At 41.2% G+C, this 22,121-nt stretch overlaps 1 protein-coding gene and 1 long non-coding RNA gene across 7 annotated transcripts in view; both read right to left on the bottom strand.

Annotated features, from left to right (window-relative positions):
• Nucleotides 1-3,041: 3,041 nt before the first annotated feature.
• Nucleotides 3,042-15,425, bottom strand: LOC125014307. 6 transcript variants are annotated; one of them, XR_007113498.1, is made up of 5 exons: nt 12,421-15,425; nt 10,498-10,595; nt 9,940-10,080; nt 9,094-9,171; nt 3,042-4,362 (listed from the first exon to the last, which is right to left on the bottom strand). It is a non-coding gene; the product is annotated as an uncharacterized LOC125014307 (long non-coding RNA). The 6 variants fall into 6 exon arrangements; XR_007113495.1 differs by having other exon boundaries at nt 9,094-10,080; XR_007113497.1 differs by having other exon boundaries at nt 3,042-9,171.
• A 1,573-nt stretch (nt 15,426-16,998) lies between these two features.
• Nucleotides 16,999-22,121, bottom strand: part of dnajc24 (DnaJ (Hsp40) homolog, subfamily C, member 24) — a 39,195-nt gene continuing 34,072 nt past the window's right edge. Inside the window, exons 4-5 of the mRNA XM_047596972.1 lie at nt 21,520-21,588; nt 16,999-17,420 (exon numbers count right to left, since the gene is read on the bottom strand). Coding sequence (XP_047452928.1) covers nt 17,233-17,420; nt 21,520-21,588 — 257 coding nt within the window. The 3' untranslated portion in view covers nt 16,999-17,232. The remainder of the gene's footprint in view (nt 17,421-21,519; nt 21,589-22,121) is intronic.

Here is a 22,121-nt window from a genome sequence, read left to right as displayed (position 1 = left end):
TTTGACAGTTGAGTTACTCATGACATCACTTATGTTCTTTTAGAATAGAATACCTTTACCAATACCTTTAGAATACCATTTGGAGGTAAGAGGTACATGTTGGTCATCGTGGATAGATTTTCACGACGGCCTGAGGCTTGTCCAACACAGCTATCAGAATCAGTGATCATGCACCGGTGTCCCTCCGCCTTCAAATAGAACCCTCCCTAAAACTACCACCCACATGGTGCCTCAACACCTCATTACTGAGGGACCTGAATTTGACTCATTAATAAGGAAGGAATGGAAGGGGTTTCTGGAAATAAATGACCCTCCAAATTTATCCCCATCTCTGATCTGGGAAACAGGGAATGCCGTAATCAGATGCAAAATTATATCTTACTCCTCTTACAAGAAAAAACAGGACCAACAAGCAGAAGAAAACATCGAGGATAAGATTAAAGAAATAACAGAACAATACACCGCAAACCCAAATGAACAATTATGAACCCAACTACAAAATGCGAAACTACAATTAGAAAATATCTTGACAAAAACAAAACAAAAAAAAAAAAAGAATTCGTACTTCAACAACTTAGATACCAAAATTTTGAGCATAGCAATAAATCAGGCAAACTTCTTGCGAATCAACTTCAACGCAACAGAGAAAAATCTCTTATAAGTGCAATTCAGGGCTCAAGTGGCATACACACTCAAGCACCACTGGAAATTAATCATATCTTTTACAGCTTCTGTAAAAAAATTATATTCAACAACTACCAAGCTGAATACTGACGACATTCCGGGCCTTCCTCAAAAACCACAATCTACCCCATCTGACTGCAGAACAAAGAAACATATTGGATTCGCCACTGACCATGGAAGAACTATTAACAGCATTAGAAAACATGCCTACGGGCAAGGCTCCTGGGCCAGATGGTTTCCCTGCCGAATTTATGAAACATTTCTGGTCAGATCTGGCCCCCTTGTTCCTAAGGACTGTTACAGAAATCAAAAACACAGGTTCCATAAGATCCCAAATGAATACTGCTGCAATTAAATTACTTTTAAAACCAGATAAAGACCCAACACTCCCTTCCAGCTATTGCCCTCTGTCATTGATTAATACAGATATCAAAATTATTTCCAAAGTACTAGCATCTAGACTAGAAAAAGTAATTTCATCGATAATTCTCAATGACCAAACAGGTTTCATCAAAGGCCGACAATCTACAAATAACGTTAGAAGGCTCCTTAACCTGATCAGCATGTCCCAGCGTAGAAACACAGAAGCCATTGTTTTATCACTGGATGCTGAGAAAGCCTTTGATAAAGTTAACTGGGCTTTCCTCTTTGCCACCCTTCAAAATTTTGGCTTTGGAGAGTCATTTATCCACTGGGTTTCTGCACTGTATAATTCACCTAAGGTCACAGTCACCACTAATGGTATCACATCACAAAGCTTCACCTTACAGCGGGGAACCAGACAAGGATACCCCCTGTCTCCCCTACTGTTTGCTATATTCATTGAACCGCTCGCATCAGCAATACGTCAGAACTCCAGTATCCACTCATCCGTCTCTGAACATAAGATCAATTTATATGCTGATCGTGTTTTACTTTACTTGCAACAACCTCAGAGAGCATTACAGGAAGCTTAGAATTGTATCTTAAAATTCTCAGCCCTCTCTGACTACTCAATCAACTGGTCCAAATCAACAATATTGCTGGACAAAGCATGGGATCCTGCAGACCATAAACCTCAACTTCCCTTTTCCATAGGAAATATCAAATACCTGGGCATAAACATCTCACCTAAATTATCAGAGTTAGTGCAACTGAACTTTGATCCACTCCTGGAGAAAATCTGTGATGACCTGAAGCGCTGGACCAATCTTCCCATCTCTCTGAAAGGGCGCATAGCAACAGTTAAAATGAAAATTTTGCCACAAATGAATTACTTATTTTCCATGATCCCATTCAAATCCACAGCAAAATGGTTCCAGAACTTAGATTCTGCAGTCACCAAATTTTACTCAAAAAACAGACAGACAGACCACCCTTCAAAAGGAAAATAAATCGGAAGGAGGACTAGATGCACCGTACTTTACAAATTACTACCTGGCAAATCAGCTGCAATACATCACCAAATGGATAAACCCAGAGGCAGATTAGAAAGAAAATCCCAGTGCTCCAGGACTGCATACAGCCACCACAATTCGTCACCAACATTAAAAAACTCACACCAAAAAAGAAGAAAACCCTCTCTTTAATATATATAGGCTGCTATCAATTGGCTGGGCCCTCGCTGGTCAGGGGGGCCTTCCTGGGGTCCGAGGGGGGCCCGGCGGTGGGGGCCTGAGGGTGCAGGGGACTGCCTGGATACCACCCTGGGCGTGTCCAGTCGCTCTGTCGTGCTGGGGCTGGGGGTGCTGCGGTGAGTGGGGTGACCCCAAGGGGATGCCATTGCCTGGCTGGTCAATGTTGGTTCTTTGGAGTTTCCTGGGGGTCTGTCGCATCCTGATTGCCATGTTGGGCTGGGGCGGGGTCTGGTCGGGGGACTTCCTGAGTCCCAGGGGCCCTCGCCCTGTCTGTGGGTCCCCTGAGCTGCTGCTGCGCCTCGGCCCTGCCTGGTCTCACTCATATTTAGGGAATGCCCACATGCATATATGTTGTCACCTGCCAGCCCATGCTGGATCACATCAAGAAGAATTAATGAGTCCCGGCTATTAGGAGCTGGATTATTTTATTTTTCACTGTATCACTACGTGCCCTATGACAGACTTCTCTCCTCTATTGGGACACCCTTACCCCCCTGGACTCTCTCATCTCTCCAGAGATCTACACAGCACCTCCCTGTACCCTGTCATACTTGTTCATATTTAATTCACAAGTGTCTGTGAAGGTTCTCAGTCATCCAGGACATGGTAATCCAAAAAAAGAGTTGAATAAGGTCAGCTGGACTTATTAACCCTTACTTGTTCCCTTTACTAAAGTTGCAGACTCTTCACATTTAGTTACGTCATTATAGCATACAACTAGCAGTTAGTAGACAGTCAGTTAGTACAAGTACATTTATTGTAAACTGTAAACAGTCAAGCCATACATTCATCTTAACACTTAACACACATACTTAAGTTGCAGACTCTTCGCATTTAGTTACATCATTATAGCATACAACTAGCAGTTAGTAGACAGTCAGTTAGTACAAGTACATTTATTGTAAACTGTAAACAGTCAAGCTATACATTCATCTTAACAAAAATAAATGCAAAGACTCAGGTCAATGCAAATGTATGTTCAAGGACAACATAATTATGTCAGTGACAGTAAGCGCAGCACTGAGGAAACACATGAGTCCAAATTGAAGCCAGTGCCCAGTCAAAAAAAAAACAAAACAACAACTGACAGGTTTAGTATTTGTTCACAATATTTAAAATGGCATGTGCAACAGCTCAGTGTTTATTTCATCTGTACAACCCCAACTACAAAAAAAATGTACCACTAAAAGGCTGTAAAAGTTTAGTAATGCTATATACAACAGAAGTACATTCACACGCAAGCACTGGATCATGAAAATAAGACCCAAATTTGTAACTTCATTTCACACGGGATATTTTTTTCAGATGTCATGCAAAAGCAGGCCCAGTGGTCCATGTCTGGGTTCGTTTCAACGCCAGTCAGTCCACTGAATTACATCTAAGTGATCTTTCAATAAATTGTGTGTATGGTTTCCTCTTAATCTCCATAAAGTTGATTTGCAAATGCCCCATAGTCGCTCGAGATTTTGTGTGTGTGCACCTTACCATCATAGGGTCAACAAAACATTTTTGGTGGTTAACAGTCAGATGATTGTAACCTTCATCCTGAAGACGGTGATATGATCTCCATCCATCTGAAATGATGGCGCTTCCCTGTCGAACGTGCTTTTATATTAGGGGGAGATGATTGTCTGAACGGTGAGGAACTATCTTAAACACAGGTCTTCGCCTGTCCTCCTTAATGCCCAGCATTCCAAAAACCCAGTAACTCCTGTTGCTTGCCTGTCCTCTTTTGGACTGGAATTCAAATAATCATGCATAATCAATCATCAGTTTTGCTATGTAATGACATCATACAGGTCAATACTTGTTAGACAGATCAGTGTAGCAATATTTGAGTGGTCTGTGTGGTCTACATAGCCTACCTTCCTTTTATGACCAAATTTGCTCTCATCTATCAGAACAAGTTCCCCTCTTCTTCCAATAGTCTGTTTGCCTCTTCTTCTCATTCTCTTCATTGCAGCTTTGCAAACACTCCGCAGCTTGTCAGCAAGTTTTGTCAGTGTTGCAGAGCTCTGAGTAATCCCCTCTTGCATCATATCCACTTGTTGTAGACGAAGACCTTGAGCAAATATGTGATAGATCAACCACAGAAATGTCTCTGACTTAGCATTGTACTGTATATTGAAGTCAGTTTCTTCAATTGTCTAAGTCTCTTGATTTGTAACTACAATTTCTTATTTGCACACATGCCAATATGGCATTCAGGTCAATAGCCTTGGCTACAAAATGTGATCTCAATGCAACTTGCAGGAACCATTGAGTAAGACATAAAAGTAAAAAAATCATTTGACTATACTGTATCTTCAGACTCCTCGCTGAAGAATGGACATATATGTAGAAGACATGCAGAGAAATCTACCAATAGGCTATTCAGACCTCACTTCTCCTTGCTTTAAGTTAAACCAATAGGATCCAACTACTTGTGAATTAAATATGACCCCACTTTAGAATAGGGAACATATTTTGAGTTAAATTAAATTATTAATTTATAGTTATTAGGGTAATATTTACACTTGTAGTTTTGCATTGCATTCCACAGGAATAGACTATACTAATTCAGAGTGATAAAGGAATAATTACTATTCTTGTGCTACTGCCCCTTTACAAGGCCCCAATAACCCACTGGTTATTCACATCATTATTCAGAAACAACAATGCATTTAATAAGCAATAATTAAGAGGTAATATCGGGAAAAAGCTTAATTCATGGCATAATAGAGATAGAATAAGGCTATGTAGAATAAGGTGTTAATACATGCTTAATAAATACTAATAAAGGGCTAGTATGCTACTTATATGCATATTAGTAAGCACCTAGTTAATGGCTAATATGTGAATCTTAATATAAAGTGTTACCGTTCAAATAATACGTATAATGGTCCTGGGATGTTCATGGGAATATCTGATTGTGACAAATATATGATGCATTTTGGAAGGCGTGATGATCTATATACAGTGACTTTTTATGCTCCAGATTATAGACAGAGCAGGACTTTGATTGTGAAGAATCAGACTTTGCCAGGAAATGTGACTATGGGAAACTTCAAAGATCTTTGGTGGGTCTGTGATGACAAAGCATATATATTTTTACCATATGGGTGGACAGGATGTTGTTATTTGGCAAGGCTGAAACTTCCATATGAGGTTTTTACTTTGCAACAGGGACATGCACTTGATGAGGTTCAACCCTACGCTATTCTTGGAAGTAGGGAAAAAAGGGAATTGGCACAGTTTCATACTATGAAAGCTTTTCACCGGAGGATAAGTTCAGCACAAAAGTGGGGTTTAGGATTATTTCCATGGTATGGTGTGACGTTTTTGGTAGATCATATTGATAATATTACATATACTCTACAGTCTTTTGCAAATGGGACCATGGCAAATTTTGAAAATCTGACAAATACGCAGAAAAGTCATCGATTGACATTGTTAAAACATAACATGGCTCTCTTTGTGTGGCCTTAAATTTAACCGGGGATGCCTGTTATACTTTGATTCCTGATCAGACAATATGACAAGTGTCATAGATGCATTGAGGAACATAAGAGATGCGTTTGGTCCAAAAGGGAGTCAAAGGGAGCTGGCTGGTCTGCGAATGCTTGGTTACAGGAGAAATTTGGTCCAATGGGAGCAGTACTGGCCCAGATTTCAATAGCAGTTGTTTTATCATTATGTTTGATGTTTTGTTTTTGTACATTGGTGTTGACTTTTGCAAAGGCTATAATACTGAGGCGGGTTGGAGTCGTGATGCCTGGAAATCAAGCTCAGATGCCACTATTGAATAAAAATGATGAGGGAGAATATAATGAGGAAATTGGTGTAGAAGGACAACTGATGGAAATGTACCCATTTTGAAGATTGTATTCAGCTATGGGTTGTTTTGTAGTCTTTTATCATAGTGGGGCGTAGTTAAGGGTGACTTTAGATTTGGAGAAATGTGTGTGTTGATGTTTGTGTTCATATATATTGTTTTCATTTGTTTTAATGTTTGCAAAGATACTGGTGTGCTGTCCTCTCTCTTCCGAGATGGATATTGAAGGAGGATCACTGTGAGAAGCTGGATGCTTGGGGACTGAAGGACCCTGAACAAGGACACTGTGATGAGGCCTTACAGTGATAGTGGGACTCGAAGTGGAAAAAGATCACAGTGCAACATATTTTTGTCTTGCCAATATTGAAAGTTTGTTGCAGTGTATATCACTGACATGTATTTGTTAAGAAAGTGAATGTATTTGAACCTCAATTGTATTTTTTTTCGGGGTGCGTTGGGAGAGTAATGTTAGGTAGGGAGAGATCCAATGGAGGGTCCGATAGGTCGACCAGCCTGATGTTGGATATGGTTTTGATTTATTTTCTGAGGTATCCATATATATACTCTGCTTAACCCTCGTATGGTCTTCACTTTTAGGACCCTCTGGTATCCCTCGGGTCAAATTGACCCGGGACATATTTGGGGTGTTAAAAACAATTCTAATATAAACTTTTACTTCATAAACCATTAACATATATTGTCTTCATCTCAATTTCAACAATTGAAATTGAAATTGAAATAACATACATGTTTAATGATTGCAATCAGTCTCTACTCGAACAAAATTAACAATGGAAGCATGACTACTCTTTTTGTCATAAGGTAAGCATTGTAGTCAAGTATGACCTTTGGCTTACGGTCCATCCTACTACTTATTCCTCCATCCCTGTGTAGAGTGCTCATGAGCACCACATTTTTTCCTTTTTTTGGTATGTAAGATACCAAGGCAGTGTTGGTTGTGAACATGAAGTTGGAGGAATGGACTGGCCTTTTTTCCACAGTTTGAACCTCAGGTGGAAGCTCCGTTCTATTTTTCTGGACTGTTCCAACCAATTTTAGCTTTCTTTTGAGAAGTTCCTGTCCCAGGCTGTACGATATAAAAAAAATTGTCACAGGTAATGTTCTGGCCTGAGGCCTTGTGACATATCTAGCACCACTCTTGTCCCCTGGTTTCTTTCAGCAGCTCCTCCTTCCAGCTTCCCTGTATAAATTTGCATGTTCCATGCATAACATGAAACATCGTCACAGGCAGCCCAGATTTTGATGCCATACCTCGCTGGTTTTGTGGGCATAATAGTGCCTGAAAGGGCAGCGGCCTCTAAACCCCACAAGCCGTTTGTCCACAGTTACACTGGGCCCAGGGTTATAAAGACAGGGAAGCCGGTCCACCAACTGCTCCCACACAGTGCGGATTGCTGCCAACTTGTCCCCCCGCCGTTTAACAGGTCTTGATTACCAGTTGTCAAATCTGAACACATGGAAATTCTTCAGAGACATTGTGGTCTGTAAAAATTGCTCTGTGTGCTGTGTGCGTGTGTCTGTGTGTGTCTGTGTGGGCATATTTCTGTGCGTCTGTGTATGCGGGTCAAAATGACCCGAAGACCATATGAAGGATGTAAATGTGTGGGGTATAGTAGCATGTGTGCTATTTTGTTTTTGGTTCTTTATACATGTTTATCACAGAAAACAAGCAAAGGTCATTGAGTTTCAGGTAGAAAAAATGTACTTGTACCATTTCTCTTCTTGCAAAAATCTGAAACGGGTCAGTTTGACCCGAATACCATACAAGTGTTAAGATATTTCTCTATATAGATTTTAGAAATCCTTCTTTTTTAGTAGGCTTGTAGTACTACTGTGTGGTTGCCTAGGCAGAGGGGCCGTGAGAGAATTTCCTGTTTAGATTGAAAGATGGACATTTTAAGAAAGATGACTGCCTGCCTGGTTTTCGCTCTCACACTCCACGAATTTGTTGTATTGTTAAGGGTTGTGCTGTAACTGACACTGTAAGAAGAACATATCTTTATGTTATGAATACAATGAATACTTTTGTGCTGTTTTTTTTTGGTGGTCAGGACTCTATGAGCCTCGAAGGGGGGAAATATGTAGTATATGGTCTTCTTGTTTTTCTCTTCTGTCCCTTTTCCTGTTTTTGGGTGTTTGGAATGTGTACAAAATTTAAGGGTCAAAGGGTCATTTACCAGATGTCAGCTTGTAAAACTAACTAGACATAAGTTCTCTTTGTTTATGAATGGCGGTTTTTGGGGATGAGCATCATATATAAGGGGACTGTTGGAGCTGAACAAGAGAGGAGATTCGAGGATTGGCCAGAAGCTCTCTCAGATTCAGCAAGTTTTTGACATTGTTCTTTTTTGTAATAAGACTTGTCAGCAGTGATCACTTCTTTCTTCAGCACATCAATATACAACAAATACACATTAAATATTACAGGAAAAAATAATTAAATAGTGCAGAGGCAAAAAAACAAAAAAACACATGTAGATAACAGGAAAACACAATATACTATATGTCAACAACAACAATGTTGGTTAATATTATATTATTAGAACACCAGTCAGGCTCTTGTCTCTGCACCAGGAAGCTCATCTTTACAGCACATCCATGTATCTTTAAGAATCTTTAATAGATAGTGTCATGTTTCTGTGTTTTATTTCGTGATCATGGTTTTGAGTTTCCTGTTTTATTTTGTTTAGTTGCTTCCTGTTTCACATGCCTCCTTGTGAATCTGTCTTGATGTCTGTTCATATTGTGTTTTGTATTTCCTGTTTTATTTTGTTAAGTACTTGATTTCCTGTATATATAGCCCTGCCTTTCCTTTTGTTCCTTGTCGCGTCGTTTAATGTTAGATCCATGTTTCCATGTCTTGTCCCATGTTTTTCCACGCCATGTCATAATTCCTTTAGATTTTTGTATTTTTGGTTATCCTGCCTTGTGTAGCGCCTTTTGTTAGTCAATAAATACCTTTTGCTGAACTTCGTGCCTCATCAGTCCTGCATTTGGGTCCTCACCTCTACAACCTTCTTCAACCCTGACAGAACCCTGACAGATAGATAGATAGATAGATAGATAGATAGATAGATAGATAGATAGATAGATAGATAGATAGATAGATAGATAGATATCTAGATAGATAGATAGATAGATAGATAGATAGATAGATAAACACAAGATAGATAGCTCGAGCAGGGCTAGGAAAAGACTCTAGCCCTCCTCAAACAATATACAGCACAGAACCCTGTACCCCACTGCTCCACCGTCCACATCCTGAGACCCACTATTAACCCCATCATTGACAACCAATGCTCAACCCTCTTAGCCCAACCACATGTATAATAACTGACTTCAAATCTCATGTAAGCATTCATTGCATTGTCTGTATTCAGTATCAGGCTGTTGTTTTAACTTTTGAAAAATGTTCCTGTCCTGTCCTGCACAAGCAGAATGGCCGTAAATTCCCTTGGTAGATAGAACGGCCAGCACTTCAGAACCATGATCTCCGGCATTGGGGAACAGTGTTTTCTGAACAGAAGAGCATCGCAACACCAGGCAACGTTGATGTAGACACAGAGCCCACAGCCGTGGGTCTTACCTCCCTTTACAATAGCTCTGTCTTGGTAGCATGTTAGCCAGTCGAGCTGTATAGCACCGTCTGGAATGCTGCTGTTTAGCTATGTGTCCACAAACACAAAAACACAACATCTGTAGTCTGATGTAGTTGTTGTCCAGTCAGAGAGGCCAGAAAGATAGGGAGAATCGCCAGCTTCTGTGGCTTAGCTGCTAGCCTCGCTCAGATACCTCCGTGCTTACCCCTCTTCTGCTTCCTCATACACTGTGCGTGGTGCTTCCACTGCGGGTGCGGTGCAGGAGTGGGGATCGGTGTTGTTGAAGGCCTCTGGAGCAGACCACAGTTCCTCAACATGAGCGGACATTAACGCTGTAAAAGTGGTTCTGCCAATGCCAAGCAGAAACCCACGGCTGTATTTGTGATTTTGGACTTGCAGACGCAATGAGGATTGACAAAAACATTTTGACAAACTTGACAAAACACACGAAAACACTATTTGGTCAGGACAGGGCCGAGGTGATTTCGTAATACTTGAGAGAGAGAGAGAGAGAGAGATAGATAGAGATAGAAATATATAGATAGAGCTATAGAGATATAGACATAGATATAGAGATATAAAGATGTGAAGATAGAGATAGAAAGATATAGAGATAGACATATAGACATGTAGACATACAGAGATAGCGATATGGAGATACAGAGATGTATAGAGATGTAGAGATAGATACAGAGATATAGAGATAGATACAGAGAGATAGAGATATAGATTATGGTTACGCTAACAGAAACTCAATACTTACCAGATTGCTCATTTGGGGGAGGATGCTCTGCAACCTTCATTTTCTGGGCGGGAACCTGTACCCTCTTTTCTGCAAGTATTTTCTTTTTGTCCATCCTGCTAATGAAAAAAATACATTTTGGATCATTACAGTAAGTATAATATAAATAGACACTATTGTAACATAATTCACTTAAATATCTTTGCGGGCAAGAGTTGGATAAAATTAAATTTGCAAAATCTAATTATTTTATTTGATTGTTACTTTCATAACCTGAAAAACCACCAAGATTAAAATAATTTTAAGACCATGAACTCTAGCAGCCCTATTCTTGGGTGAGCTTTTGCAGAAAAAAAAGCAGACCTGCAAGCTCACAACATGCCGACTCGTGACATGCTGTTTAGTGTAGAGCAAAAACGGGGGGGGGGTGCTACTATAGAGTCCTCGGGGGACTCCAGTCAACTAAGTCAAGTTTAAATTGAATCAAATCGTGACCTTAATTTATTTATTTTTTTAATCAGAAGTCCAATCATGGTTTTCAAGGTTCTCCACACAATCAAAGAAACTGAATAAAGATTGATTTTATCTAGACGTGATATTTGTCTAGACGTGTGATAATCAGTTGAGATTTTCTTGGTTGTATTTAAAAGCGTGAATATTAACATTATTAATAATTAATTTATCAACATAATTAACATTCATATAATCAAATAAAGAATGAGGTCCTAGATAATGGGAGGGTCAAGAGCATCAACCCCGTTTAAGTTTACTTGCGTAGGGTTGATACATGTTGAGAAAGTAGCAATCAGCTGACTAGGACAGAGCAAGAAGGAAACATATGAGGAGCTGTTCTGAAGTGATAAAAGTTGCAAAGGAGGGAGTCACAGGATGAGCACGGTACAGAGCATGTGAGGTCTATGTCAGGGAGGAACAGGTAGGAAGGACTTTCTCTTCTTTCTAGGGCGCTGTCCCAGGGGATTGGAGGACCTGAGTGGCCAAGGGTTGGGACTGAGTTAAGTCTAAACCACGACTCCTCCCCACCTGTAGCCAACCAATCATATTAATTTTGTTGAAACTGTTATAATTTGTGAAACTACTGAAAATCATCCTTTTCTGGGACGTTGGCCAAGACTAACTGAACAGACAAGGTCCATGTGCATGTATTTCTTTATTCCAATACATTTTTGAAAAAATAGATTAAATTGATAACAAGAAGTAGTATGGTGTTTTTTCAGAAGAATTAACGAACACGCTGGCACTGCTCATATTTACAATATTAAATGTATTAAAAATTCATAAAACAAGTGTCAAAATGTGAAAAAGAGTGGTGTGTCTCTACGGCAGTAGCTCTACTGTCCTACACTGATTTTGAGCCAATAGGTCACCTATTGGCATTGAAAAAAAAAGTAAAAAAAAAAAGACTTTGACTCTCACCCTTCATCACACATCTTAATCTTAATTAATAGTCGGATAAAATTAACGTTAGTTAACCTGTAGCAAACATTACGTTACACTGACATTATCAAACTCATGGCAGTATGAGCGTTAATCAATCATGTTTCATGTGGTTTGTAAGAATTTCCCTGGTAAAGACTAAAATGAAAACTAGAAAATTCCCTCTGCTACTGCCGGGGGTACCGTCTCTGTCAACATGGGAGTTAGCACACTTAGCCTACATTTAGCACAGTTAGCTTGCGGTTAGCACACTTAGCTTACAGTTAGCACAGTTAAGCTTCACAAAGCTTCACATGATGGCGGCACACAGAAACGCAGCGGCTCACGGCTCTCAGTGTTTTGTTTAGTGTGTTTGTATGTTTTGTTTTGCGGAAACACCAGTCTGTGGGACGAGGTCTACATACAGCGGCCAGGATCTATTCAGCTTGGGATTCTGCTGTGGAACGACGATCTCGATCTCATCAGAATATCACCGCTTCCACAACATACCGGAGGATATAGTCAGGACTCCGGGTTCTCCGTGGGTGGTTCTCCCTGGCGGCAAGCCCAAGTGGAGCCGAAAACAAAGGAAGCAAAAGCCAGGCTGCACGGCGCGGCTAAAGAGACGATCATTTAAACTGCCGCTTCCCAGCCTTTTCCTCTCCAACGCCAGATCTATGGGGAATAAGATCGATGAGTTGAGACTACAAATCGCAACCAACAAGTGTTTCCGTGACTGTTGTGTGTTGTTAATAACGGAGACCTAGCTACAACAATCCACACCGCAGCACCGAGCTAGCAGGTCGCACGGTCCATCACCATGACTGGAACAGGGACTCCGGTAAGAGCAGAGGAGGGGAGCTGTGCATCTATACCAGCGACAGCTGGTGCAGAAATGCAGAGACTGTGGACAGACATTGTTCCCCGGACTTGGAATATTTGACTGTGAGATGCAGACCCGTCTATCTACCCCGTGAATTTGCCGTTGTCATGGTAACGGCCGTATACATTCCATGATATGATGGTAATGTTATTGTAACTAAACAGTATATAATAGTAGAATAGTATCTACTACTATAATAATAATAATAATAATAATAATAATAATAACACCATTATAATAACAGTATATAGTACTAATAATGGCAGCAGCATCAGTATGTAATAATAATAATAATAATATACACATAGAAATGTGAGAATACATAAATAATTACAAGTACATAAGGGGTCTAAACACGCAGGACAAAGTCTATACAATAAAGCTTGTATTGTATATAGCAACATTCAGAAAGGCTATAACGCAAGACTCCTACCACATCTGGGTCTGTCAGATCATATGTCCATGCTGCTGATTCCTGTGTACACCCCGTTCAAGAGGAGAGCCCCCCCCACCACAACAATTGTGAAAATATGGCCAGAGGGTGCACTACACCAGCTGCAGGACTGTTTTGAGAGCACAGATTGGAGTGTGTTTGAGCACCAGGATTTATAGGAATACATCTCATCTGCGCTCTCCTACATCAACTTCTGCATGTTGACATACGTCTCTGGGTATATTCCAACAAGAAACCCTGGATGACGAAAGAGGTTAAGGCACTGCTGAGGCAACGTGATGACGCCCTCAGGTCTGGGGATGGAGTGCAGTACAGTGCAGCCAGAGCCAACATGAGGAGAGGCATCAGAGACGCCAAGACAGCCTACAGGAGGAAGTTTCAGGATCACTTCACCGAGAACAACACGCGCCAGGTGTGGCAGGGACTCCAGCACCTCACCCACTTCAAGTCCAGCAGCACCACGATTGCAGAGGGTGACGCTAGGCTAGCTCACACGCTTCGAGGTGAAAGGACACGAGGCAGCCACAGCTTGTCCACTGAATTGCAACAGCTCAAGCTTCACAGTGCAGTAACATGTGGTGAGGTGCACACTGAGGGCAGTGAACCCTAGGAAGGCCGCCGGACCAGATGGAGTGACCGGGAGGGTCCTCAGAGAGTGTGCAGACCAGCTGGCCAGGGTCTTCACCAGGATCTTTAATGAGTCAAGGCCCAGTCCTTCAATCCCACCATGCCTGAAGTTGGCCACAATCGTCCCGCTGCCCAAAAAGACCACTATCAACAGTCTTAACGACTACAGACCAGTTGCTCTGACACCTGTGGTCATGAAGTGCTTAGAGAAACTAGTCCGATGCCTCATCACGTCTTGCCTCCCACCCACATTCGACCCACTTCAATTTTCTTACAGAGCGAACAGATCAACAGAAGATGCCATGCACAGTGCTCCACACCACCATCTCACACTATGCCAGACCGCTGGACATCAGACTCCCAGTCACCATCTGCTGCTGGATTACAGACTTCCTGTCCAACCGGGTACAGAGAGTCAGAGTCAGGCCCCATCTCTCAACAGCCCTCAGCCTCAACATCGGTTCCCCATAGGGCTGTGTACTCAGTCGTCTGCTCTATACTCTGTACACCCATGACTGTGTCAGCACCCACCCAGACAACATCATTGTTAAATCTGGGATGACACCACTTTAGTGGGACTAATCTCTGGTGGTGATGAGACTGCCTACAGGGAGGGGGTCCAGAGGCTGGTGGAGTGGTGTAAGGACAACAACTTGGTCCTCAACACCTCCAAAACAAAGGAGGTGATTGTGGACTACAGGAGGAGGAAGACTGACCTGCAGCCCATCTGCATTAATGGGGAGTCTGTGGAGGGGGTGCACAGCTTCAAGTTCCTGGGTGCGCACATGGACGGAGACCTCAGATGGAGCTACAACACCTCAGCGGTTGTGAATAAAGCCCAGCAGCGGCTCCACTTTCTGAGGATCCTTAGGAAGATCAACCTAAAGAGGGAGCTGCTAACTGTCTTCTACTGCTGCTCCATTGAGAGTGTGCTGACATATTGTTTATGTATGGGGTTTTCCAGCTGCACCATGGCACACAGAAAGCACTACAGAGTGTCATTAACACGGCCCAGAAGATCATCGGTCACCCTCTCCCCTCCCTACAGGACCTGTACAGCACCCGCTGAACTGAGTAAGGCACGCAGCATCCTGAAAGACAGGTCACACCCAGGACACCGGGTGTTCCACCTCTTGCCCTCTGGCAGAGGTTTCAGGATGCTGAAAACAGACTGAGGGACAGTTTCACAAAGGACAACAGGGCCATAGCCCTGCTGTCCTTTGTTTGTTTGTTTGTTTGTTTTATGAGTACATGCCTTGTTTAGTTTAGTTACTTATTGAATATTTATCTTCTGCACTGACGGGAGAGCTGTACCTCAATTTCATTGTGCAGTGTATATTTACTGTGTAATGACTTTAATAAATAATAAAGACTTTAATCTAATCTAATCTAATCTAATCTAATCTAATCTAATCTAATCTAATCTAATCTAATCAAATTTTAACCTACAGTTAGCAAACTTAACCCACATTTAGCACAGTTAGCTTACGGTTAGCACAGTTAGCCTACATTTACTACAGTTAACCCACATTTAGCACAGTTATGCTTGTGTGTGAGGGAGTAATGTGTGCATGTGTGCGCATCCTATAACTCTTTGTGTGTGTATCTGTAACTGTAATAATATAGAGTTACCTGTGTGTTTGTGTGTGTGTAACTGTAATAATATAAAGTTACCTGTGTGTATGTTTGTGGCGCGCTTGTGCACGCATGTGTGTACCTGTAGTAACAAAGTTACCTGTGTGTGGAGGTGGAGGAGTGTTTGCTGAGGCCTGTATCACGAAGCAGGATTTACGGGCTTAGGGAGGTAACGTCAGGGTAGGGGTGGGTGATATAACAATATTAAATCGTGAATGATTACAACGTGAAGACGATCTGTCAAACTGCAGAGATCGTGGGATCGTCTAGGGCAGGGGTGGCCATCCAGACAGAGACCAAGAGCCACATTTTTTACTGTGTTACGGCAAAGAGCCACATTATACACATGGGCACACATGAACATCACCCCATCCCTTCCTCTCACACACACACACACACACCTTTGCTCAGCCAGATTTATTGTAAATGTCACACACCAACATGATAATGACTCCTACAGAACAAAGAGAGGCCAGTCATTTTCAACAATGAACACTGTGTGCACTGTCTCACACAGACAAAGTCCACGAACAAAAATATTATAATTTACAATAGCTTTTTTCTTTTACTATGCATGTTACTTACTACTTACTTAGTGAGCTGAAGTGGCGCTGAAGATTTGAAGCTTTGAAATGCGCTAATGATGCCTGACATAAGGCAGAATGGCTTGCCATTACGTTTAACAAAAAGATAAACTCTCCCACTTTGTTAAAAACGTCCTGTGTTCGTCTTCATATTTTCGTTTTGCTGTGCATTTTTTCCCTGCCGTTTTGAGAGCGAACTTGACACAAATTGTTTACGAAATGATTGTGCTCCTACTGGGAAACTTTGAGGTATTTTCATCCAACGCACATGCGCGTTGGCGCGTTTTTGTATTTATTCAAAAATTTCCCTCTCCGAATATGCGGTTTCCATGATCAGAGAGTTTGTTGTCACCCTTAGGTTGTCCCTCTACATGTCCTACACAAGACACTATAACCAAGTCAACTAACTTCTTCTTTTTATCTATATTTATCTTTTTCCATTTCTATTTTCATTTTTATTTCTTTCATCATTTATTTCTTGGCTTAGATATTTATTCCTGTAGTTTTCTTACATAGATTATGGTTATTTCTTGGACTTGTTCTTGTGCTGTGTTTCTCTGATTATTCTTGTATTAACTCCGAAACATATTTGCCTTAAATATATTTGTAGATATTAATCTGAACAAGAATATCATGACCGTTTTGTCTTACACTTAACCTTTTAAACAGAACTATCTCACTGTTGGAGGCCTTTCTGTAGGAGTTCCAGAATTCCTGGTGCATTGTCTCTGTAACCAAAACCTGGATGGAGGAAAGGCTGTTGGGATCCGGCTCTAAGGACGACGTTGTTAAGGAAATTTGTTAATCAAGAATGACAGACTTACTGGAATTTCAATACGTGCTATGCGTTATAGCAAGTACAGAGTCGATTGACGGTAGTAAGAGAAGTCAGAATGGTGTTCACATTGTGATTCAATTCAACTTTAATTGTATAGCATCAATAACAATACAAACTGTCTAAAAAAGCATTACAAAACCGGGCCTGAAAACCCAAGAGCAAGCCTAAAGGTGACAGTGGCAAGAAAAAACTCCCTTTTAAGAGGAACCAACCTGATTTTGTATTGAGGCTCAGCAGTGTCAAAGGTTAAAGATTTATAAAAAAAAATAACTGTTTGCATGTTAACATTTGATTGTCTCTATCAAACGGCCATGTGACATTGCACACTGAGTGAACATGTATCACAGCAAACAATCACTCCTCTGTGCTGTCCTTCCTTAGATTCCTCCTCTTCATCATCCTGCTGTGCAATTTTTGCCCCCTCCACCTCTTCCTTTGTAACACAGAATCTTCCTCCACAGCGACAGTAGTGTGTATATACTTGCTCATCTGAAACAAAAGCACATAAACATTTAAGACAGAAAACATTTATTTAATAGAATAAAATGGTATAGAAAAACAATTTAACAATAAAAAAGCCATACAGTGGTGGAAAAAAGTTTTCAGACACCCATGCATTTGTGAAAGTCACTTGTGGTGTCCCCCAGGTGTCAGTCCTTGGGCCCATCCTGTTAATCCTCTACCCTACGTTATCCCCCTTGGTGAAGTCATCAGCGGTCATGGACTATCATTCCACTCCTATACTGACGACACACAGCTTTATGTCAATGCCACAGCTGCAACTCATCACCTCAACACCCTCATCATCACCGACATCTCCGTCAACTCACCACCTGTCTGGAGGAGATAAAGGTATGGATGGAGCACAACTTCCTTTAACTGAACAGATCCAAAACCGAAGTCATCATGGTCGGCACCCCTCACCAAACCCTATCATCATCCATAACCAGCATCACCTTCTCTAGCTCCAATATCACTCTCTCAGTCATGAAATTATTCACAGCTGGGAACATGGCGACCACGCAGACACAATCACAAACTCCACCACTGCAAACTCAGATCACACCAGACTCACAGAGCTGTCCCACCCGGACACGGCTTCGGAGCCAGGAAAAGAAGCAGAACTAAACGAACAAAATGAAGAGAAAAGAAGGACGTGGTGGCGGTATTGCAGTCATCCACAGAACAGACATCAAAATCACCACACTCCCCATCCCAGCAGCATCCTCTTTTGAACATATTGCATTCAAACTCCCTGGCCCCCTCCGACTATAGCTCTCATTTACCACCCACCCAAACCAAACCCCGATTTTCTCACTGACCTCTCTAACCTCTTAAACCAGCCCAGTGCCATTTCTCCATCCGTCCTCCTCCTTGGCGACTTTAACATCCACATCAACAACCCCAGCTGCACACACACCACTGAATTACTGGACATTCTTGACTACTTTAACTTCACACAGCACATCCACTTCCCCACACACACTTGCCCCCGACTGTGGAACAGCCTGTCGGAGAACCTCAGGGCTGCGGTGACTGTTGATACTTTTAAAAATAGGCTCAAGACTCATCTCTTTAATCAGGCTTTTACATGATTTTATTTATTTATTCTTAATTTCACTTTTTATCACATTATTTATTTAATTCTTCTCAATTCTATTTATCATATTTTATTAAACATATTTTTATTAGTGTCATTAGTGTTTTTCATGCATTTTAGTACTTTTACTCTACTCTTCTTAGTACTTACTTATTTATTTAATTTCATAATATATTTATATTACTTACTTACTGGTTACCATTACCTCCTGCTGTGGACTAGGTTATGTAGCTGGTGTCTGGTTGTTTATTATTTCTGATATAGGCAAAAGGAAGAGGTGTTTTGTTGGAGTGTGGTCACATTCCCATCAACTCTTACCTGCTGTTAGTGGCTAGGCTATTTAGCTGGTGTTCTCTAGTGGTTTACTTCCTTGGTTAGGCTTAGGCTTAGGCTTCTGATCCTAGCAGAAGGGAGTTGGTTGGTTGAAGGGTAGTCACATCTCCCATCACCTCTCATTACCTCATGCTGTGGACTAGGCTACGTAGCTGGTGTCTGGTTACATCTTATTTCCGATATAGGCAGAAAGAAGAAATGTTTGGTTGGAGTGTGGTCACATTCCCATAATTTCTTACCTACTGCTGGTGGTTAGACTAATTAACTGGTGTGTTCTAGTTGTGGACTAGGCCACATAGCTGGTGTCTGGTTGTATCTTGTTTCTGATATAGGCAGAAGGAAGAAATGTTTGGTTGGAGTGTGGTCACATTCCCATCATTTCTTACCTACTGCTGGTGGCTAAGCTAGTTAGTAGCTGACCACTGGTCTGCTGATCGGTTCTCCAGTTGGACTGGGCTTCTAAAGGAGTTCTGATCTGGTTTATTTTATTTACTTATTTGATTTATTTATTTATTTATTTATTCTTTCCCTACCACATCTTACTGTTTTAATCTTTAATTCTCCAGTGTTTCCTCGTGGGGGCCTGCCACACTTGGGGCGCCGTCCCGTGGGTTCCTTCAGTCCCTTCGGCCCCTTCGGCCTGGGTGGTTGGACACACCAAACTTAGGTGTGGGGCCCACCTCTCTGTTAGAAACCTGTTTTTTTGTTGACTCTTTTTTTTTTTTTTGGGTATATGCAAGTGAGATTTGTCTATTATTTTAGGCGCTGCTCACCCTGGAGTCCGTAATTTCGTTTGGGTAAATAAATCCCCTCTCTTTTGGACTGCATTCTCTGTGTTTTGTGTTTCCTTTTTGAAAGTGTGGAAGAGGGAGAGTTCTTTTTATTTTATGTTTTGGTAATTGTTTTCTTATCCTTACATAAGCTAGTAACAAGATATGGTAGTTTCATTTACATAAGCTTTAGAGATACATTCAACACGTTCATAGCAGTTGAATAATATAAACCATCTTCTCCCTTGTGAAATGGTATTCCCTGTTGCTTGGTTTTGGTGTTTTTTTCATGGAAACATCCGTAAATGACGCAAAAATCCGTCATTTTAGTCAGTCAGATGCACTGACTACAGTCTGACTGCTGGTAAAACCCCTGTCCAAGACGGCGGCCACCCTGGCAATGCAACCTCGATCAGATTCTATTCCTGAACAAGATTCTGAAGAGAATGTAGATCATGTGGTCTGCAGTTATGTGGAGAGGAGACTTTCTGTTTAGTGTTCACTTGTAGGTCAGGGCCTACAGGCCATAAGCTACTCTGTTAAGACAGGTACAATTTTAAGTTAGCTTAAGTGCTGTCAAAGAATCTGTTCAGAACAGGCCACTTGTTGGCCTATCCATTGTAACTATCCATTGTTCATGCACTTTATTTACTGTTCAAAGGCTTGTAAGCTACAGTTTGCCTTGTTTCAATAAATGAAACTAATTGTCTCACCACATCTTTGATTAATTTTGTCCAGCAATTCCAAGCTGTAGACTCTCTGTCCAGTCATAGCCATATATTGCGTAATTGATGCTTTCAGTTTTCAGTTCAATTAATTCAATCCAAGTCAATGGAACACTCACAAGATGTCACCAAAATCACACTGTCCCTTTAAAATCTTTCAGAAAATGATATAAGTCTATTGAATTGTTTCAAATGAATGTCATCGAATCGTATCGTTGGCTGAACAGCGAGCTACATGCACAGTTCCCAGAGCCAGCAGCTCAGAAAGAAAGTGGAAACTTCCCCCTCAGCCACCAACAAGGAGAATGCAGCGACACAAACTGTGTCAGGGTCAACTCCAGGGTACACCAGTTCAGATCAGTAATGTTACCCAAGAACAAACTGGGACTTCCCACACAGGTAGGTAACAGGTAACAGGTAGCAGCATAAGCAGTGTGAATGAGCAGCATAAACAAGCGTGTCAATTTTGGGATGGTGGTGCCCCTCTATGAGGGTGGTACACATCTAAGTAACATCCACACTAATGCCTGGTCCAAACGTTTCCTAGCAAAACATTGCAACCTGTCATAATCTCTTAATTAAAAATATATACTACACTACACTACAAGGTTTCTAAAGATAACATGCCATGATTCATAAAGCAAATATGCTGCAGCTCATAGTCTGTAATAAGGACCTATTGTAAAAGAATTAAGTGAAAAATTGATGATCGCAGACTTCCACCTCCAGCTCTTCTTTGAAAAGGGCATGCACTCACAGCATTCACGCATTTGTGGAGCATGATTACAGTGCTCCTATTTTACCTGGCAATGACAAATAATATTTTCTGATTGGCAGATGGTCGCTGATTCAAGCACAGCAGTGTGCTTTCGCCTTGTCTATTCATAAGGATTACTAATCTCTTTTAAAGTCTGTGTGGTGAGTTCTATCACTTTTCAGTGTGAAAAACGCCATGTGGGATGTGAGAGCATGTTATTGAAATGCATTTGTCCTTGCTATAGGTGTAATCAAGGATTTGATGAAGGAGTTAGGTAGCATCGCTGCATGAGGCTCATTGTTTCATATTGTAGCAAGCTCATTATTACTGTTGTTCTTTTCTTTGTAGTAAACTACCTGACATCATAAAATGTCATCTTGCATTTAGTGTACAAGATCATTACCTTTGTTCCAGGCCATGTCCTCCAAATAGACTGTAGAATCTTCAGGCCAGTCTTGCCTCAGTTCTTGTTCTGAAGAAGCATGAATGTATGATTATCGTAGAAATAGAAGCCGCCAACATGTTGCAACAATTGCTATGAACAGTATTTTGATTTGAAAGTCTGGACTGAGATCTAGTTATCATTTACATTTTCAAAACATGAAGAGTCAAACATTTGGATATGCCTTCTCTTCCAATGGTTTTCCTTTATTATATGTGTCAATGGATGCCAATGCAGTTGGCTCATACACTGCCTGGCCAAGAAAAAAGTCACCACCTCTTACACGTCCAATATTTCATATTGGACTGCCTTTACCTTTTATTACAGCATGCACTCCCTGTGGCATTGTTTCAATAAGCTTCTGCCATGTCACAAGATTTATTTGCACCCAGTTATGCATTTATTTTCCAACAAGATGTTGTACTGATGATGGGACCACTCAGTGGGGTTAAGGTCTCTGTGGAAATTATGTCTCATGCTCCTTGAACCACTGTCTGAATTGACAATGTTTCCCAAATTCCAATTCATTTCCAAGAATATGAACTGAGGTTGCAAACAGGAAC

Source organism: Mugil cephalus, chromosome 10, assembly GCF_022458985.1.
Source record: "Mugil cephalus isolate CIBA_MC_2020 chromosome 10, CIBA_Mcephalus_1.1, whole genome shotgun sequence".
In the NCBI taxonomy this organism is placed as follows: domain Eukaryota; kingdom Metazoa; phylum Chordata; class Actinopteri; order Mugiliformes; family Mugilidae; genus Mugil; species Mugil cephalus.
Note: the sequence above shows the minus strand (reverse complement) of the source record. Positions and strands in the feature narration are given on the sequence as shown.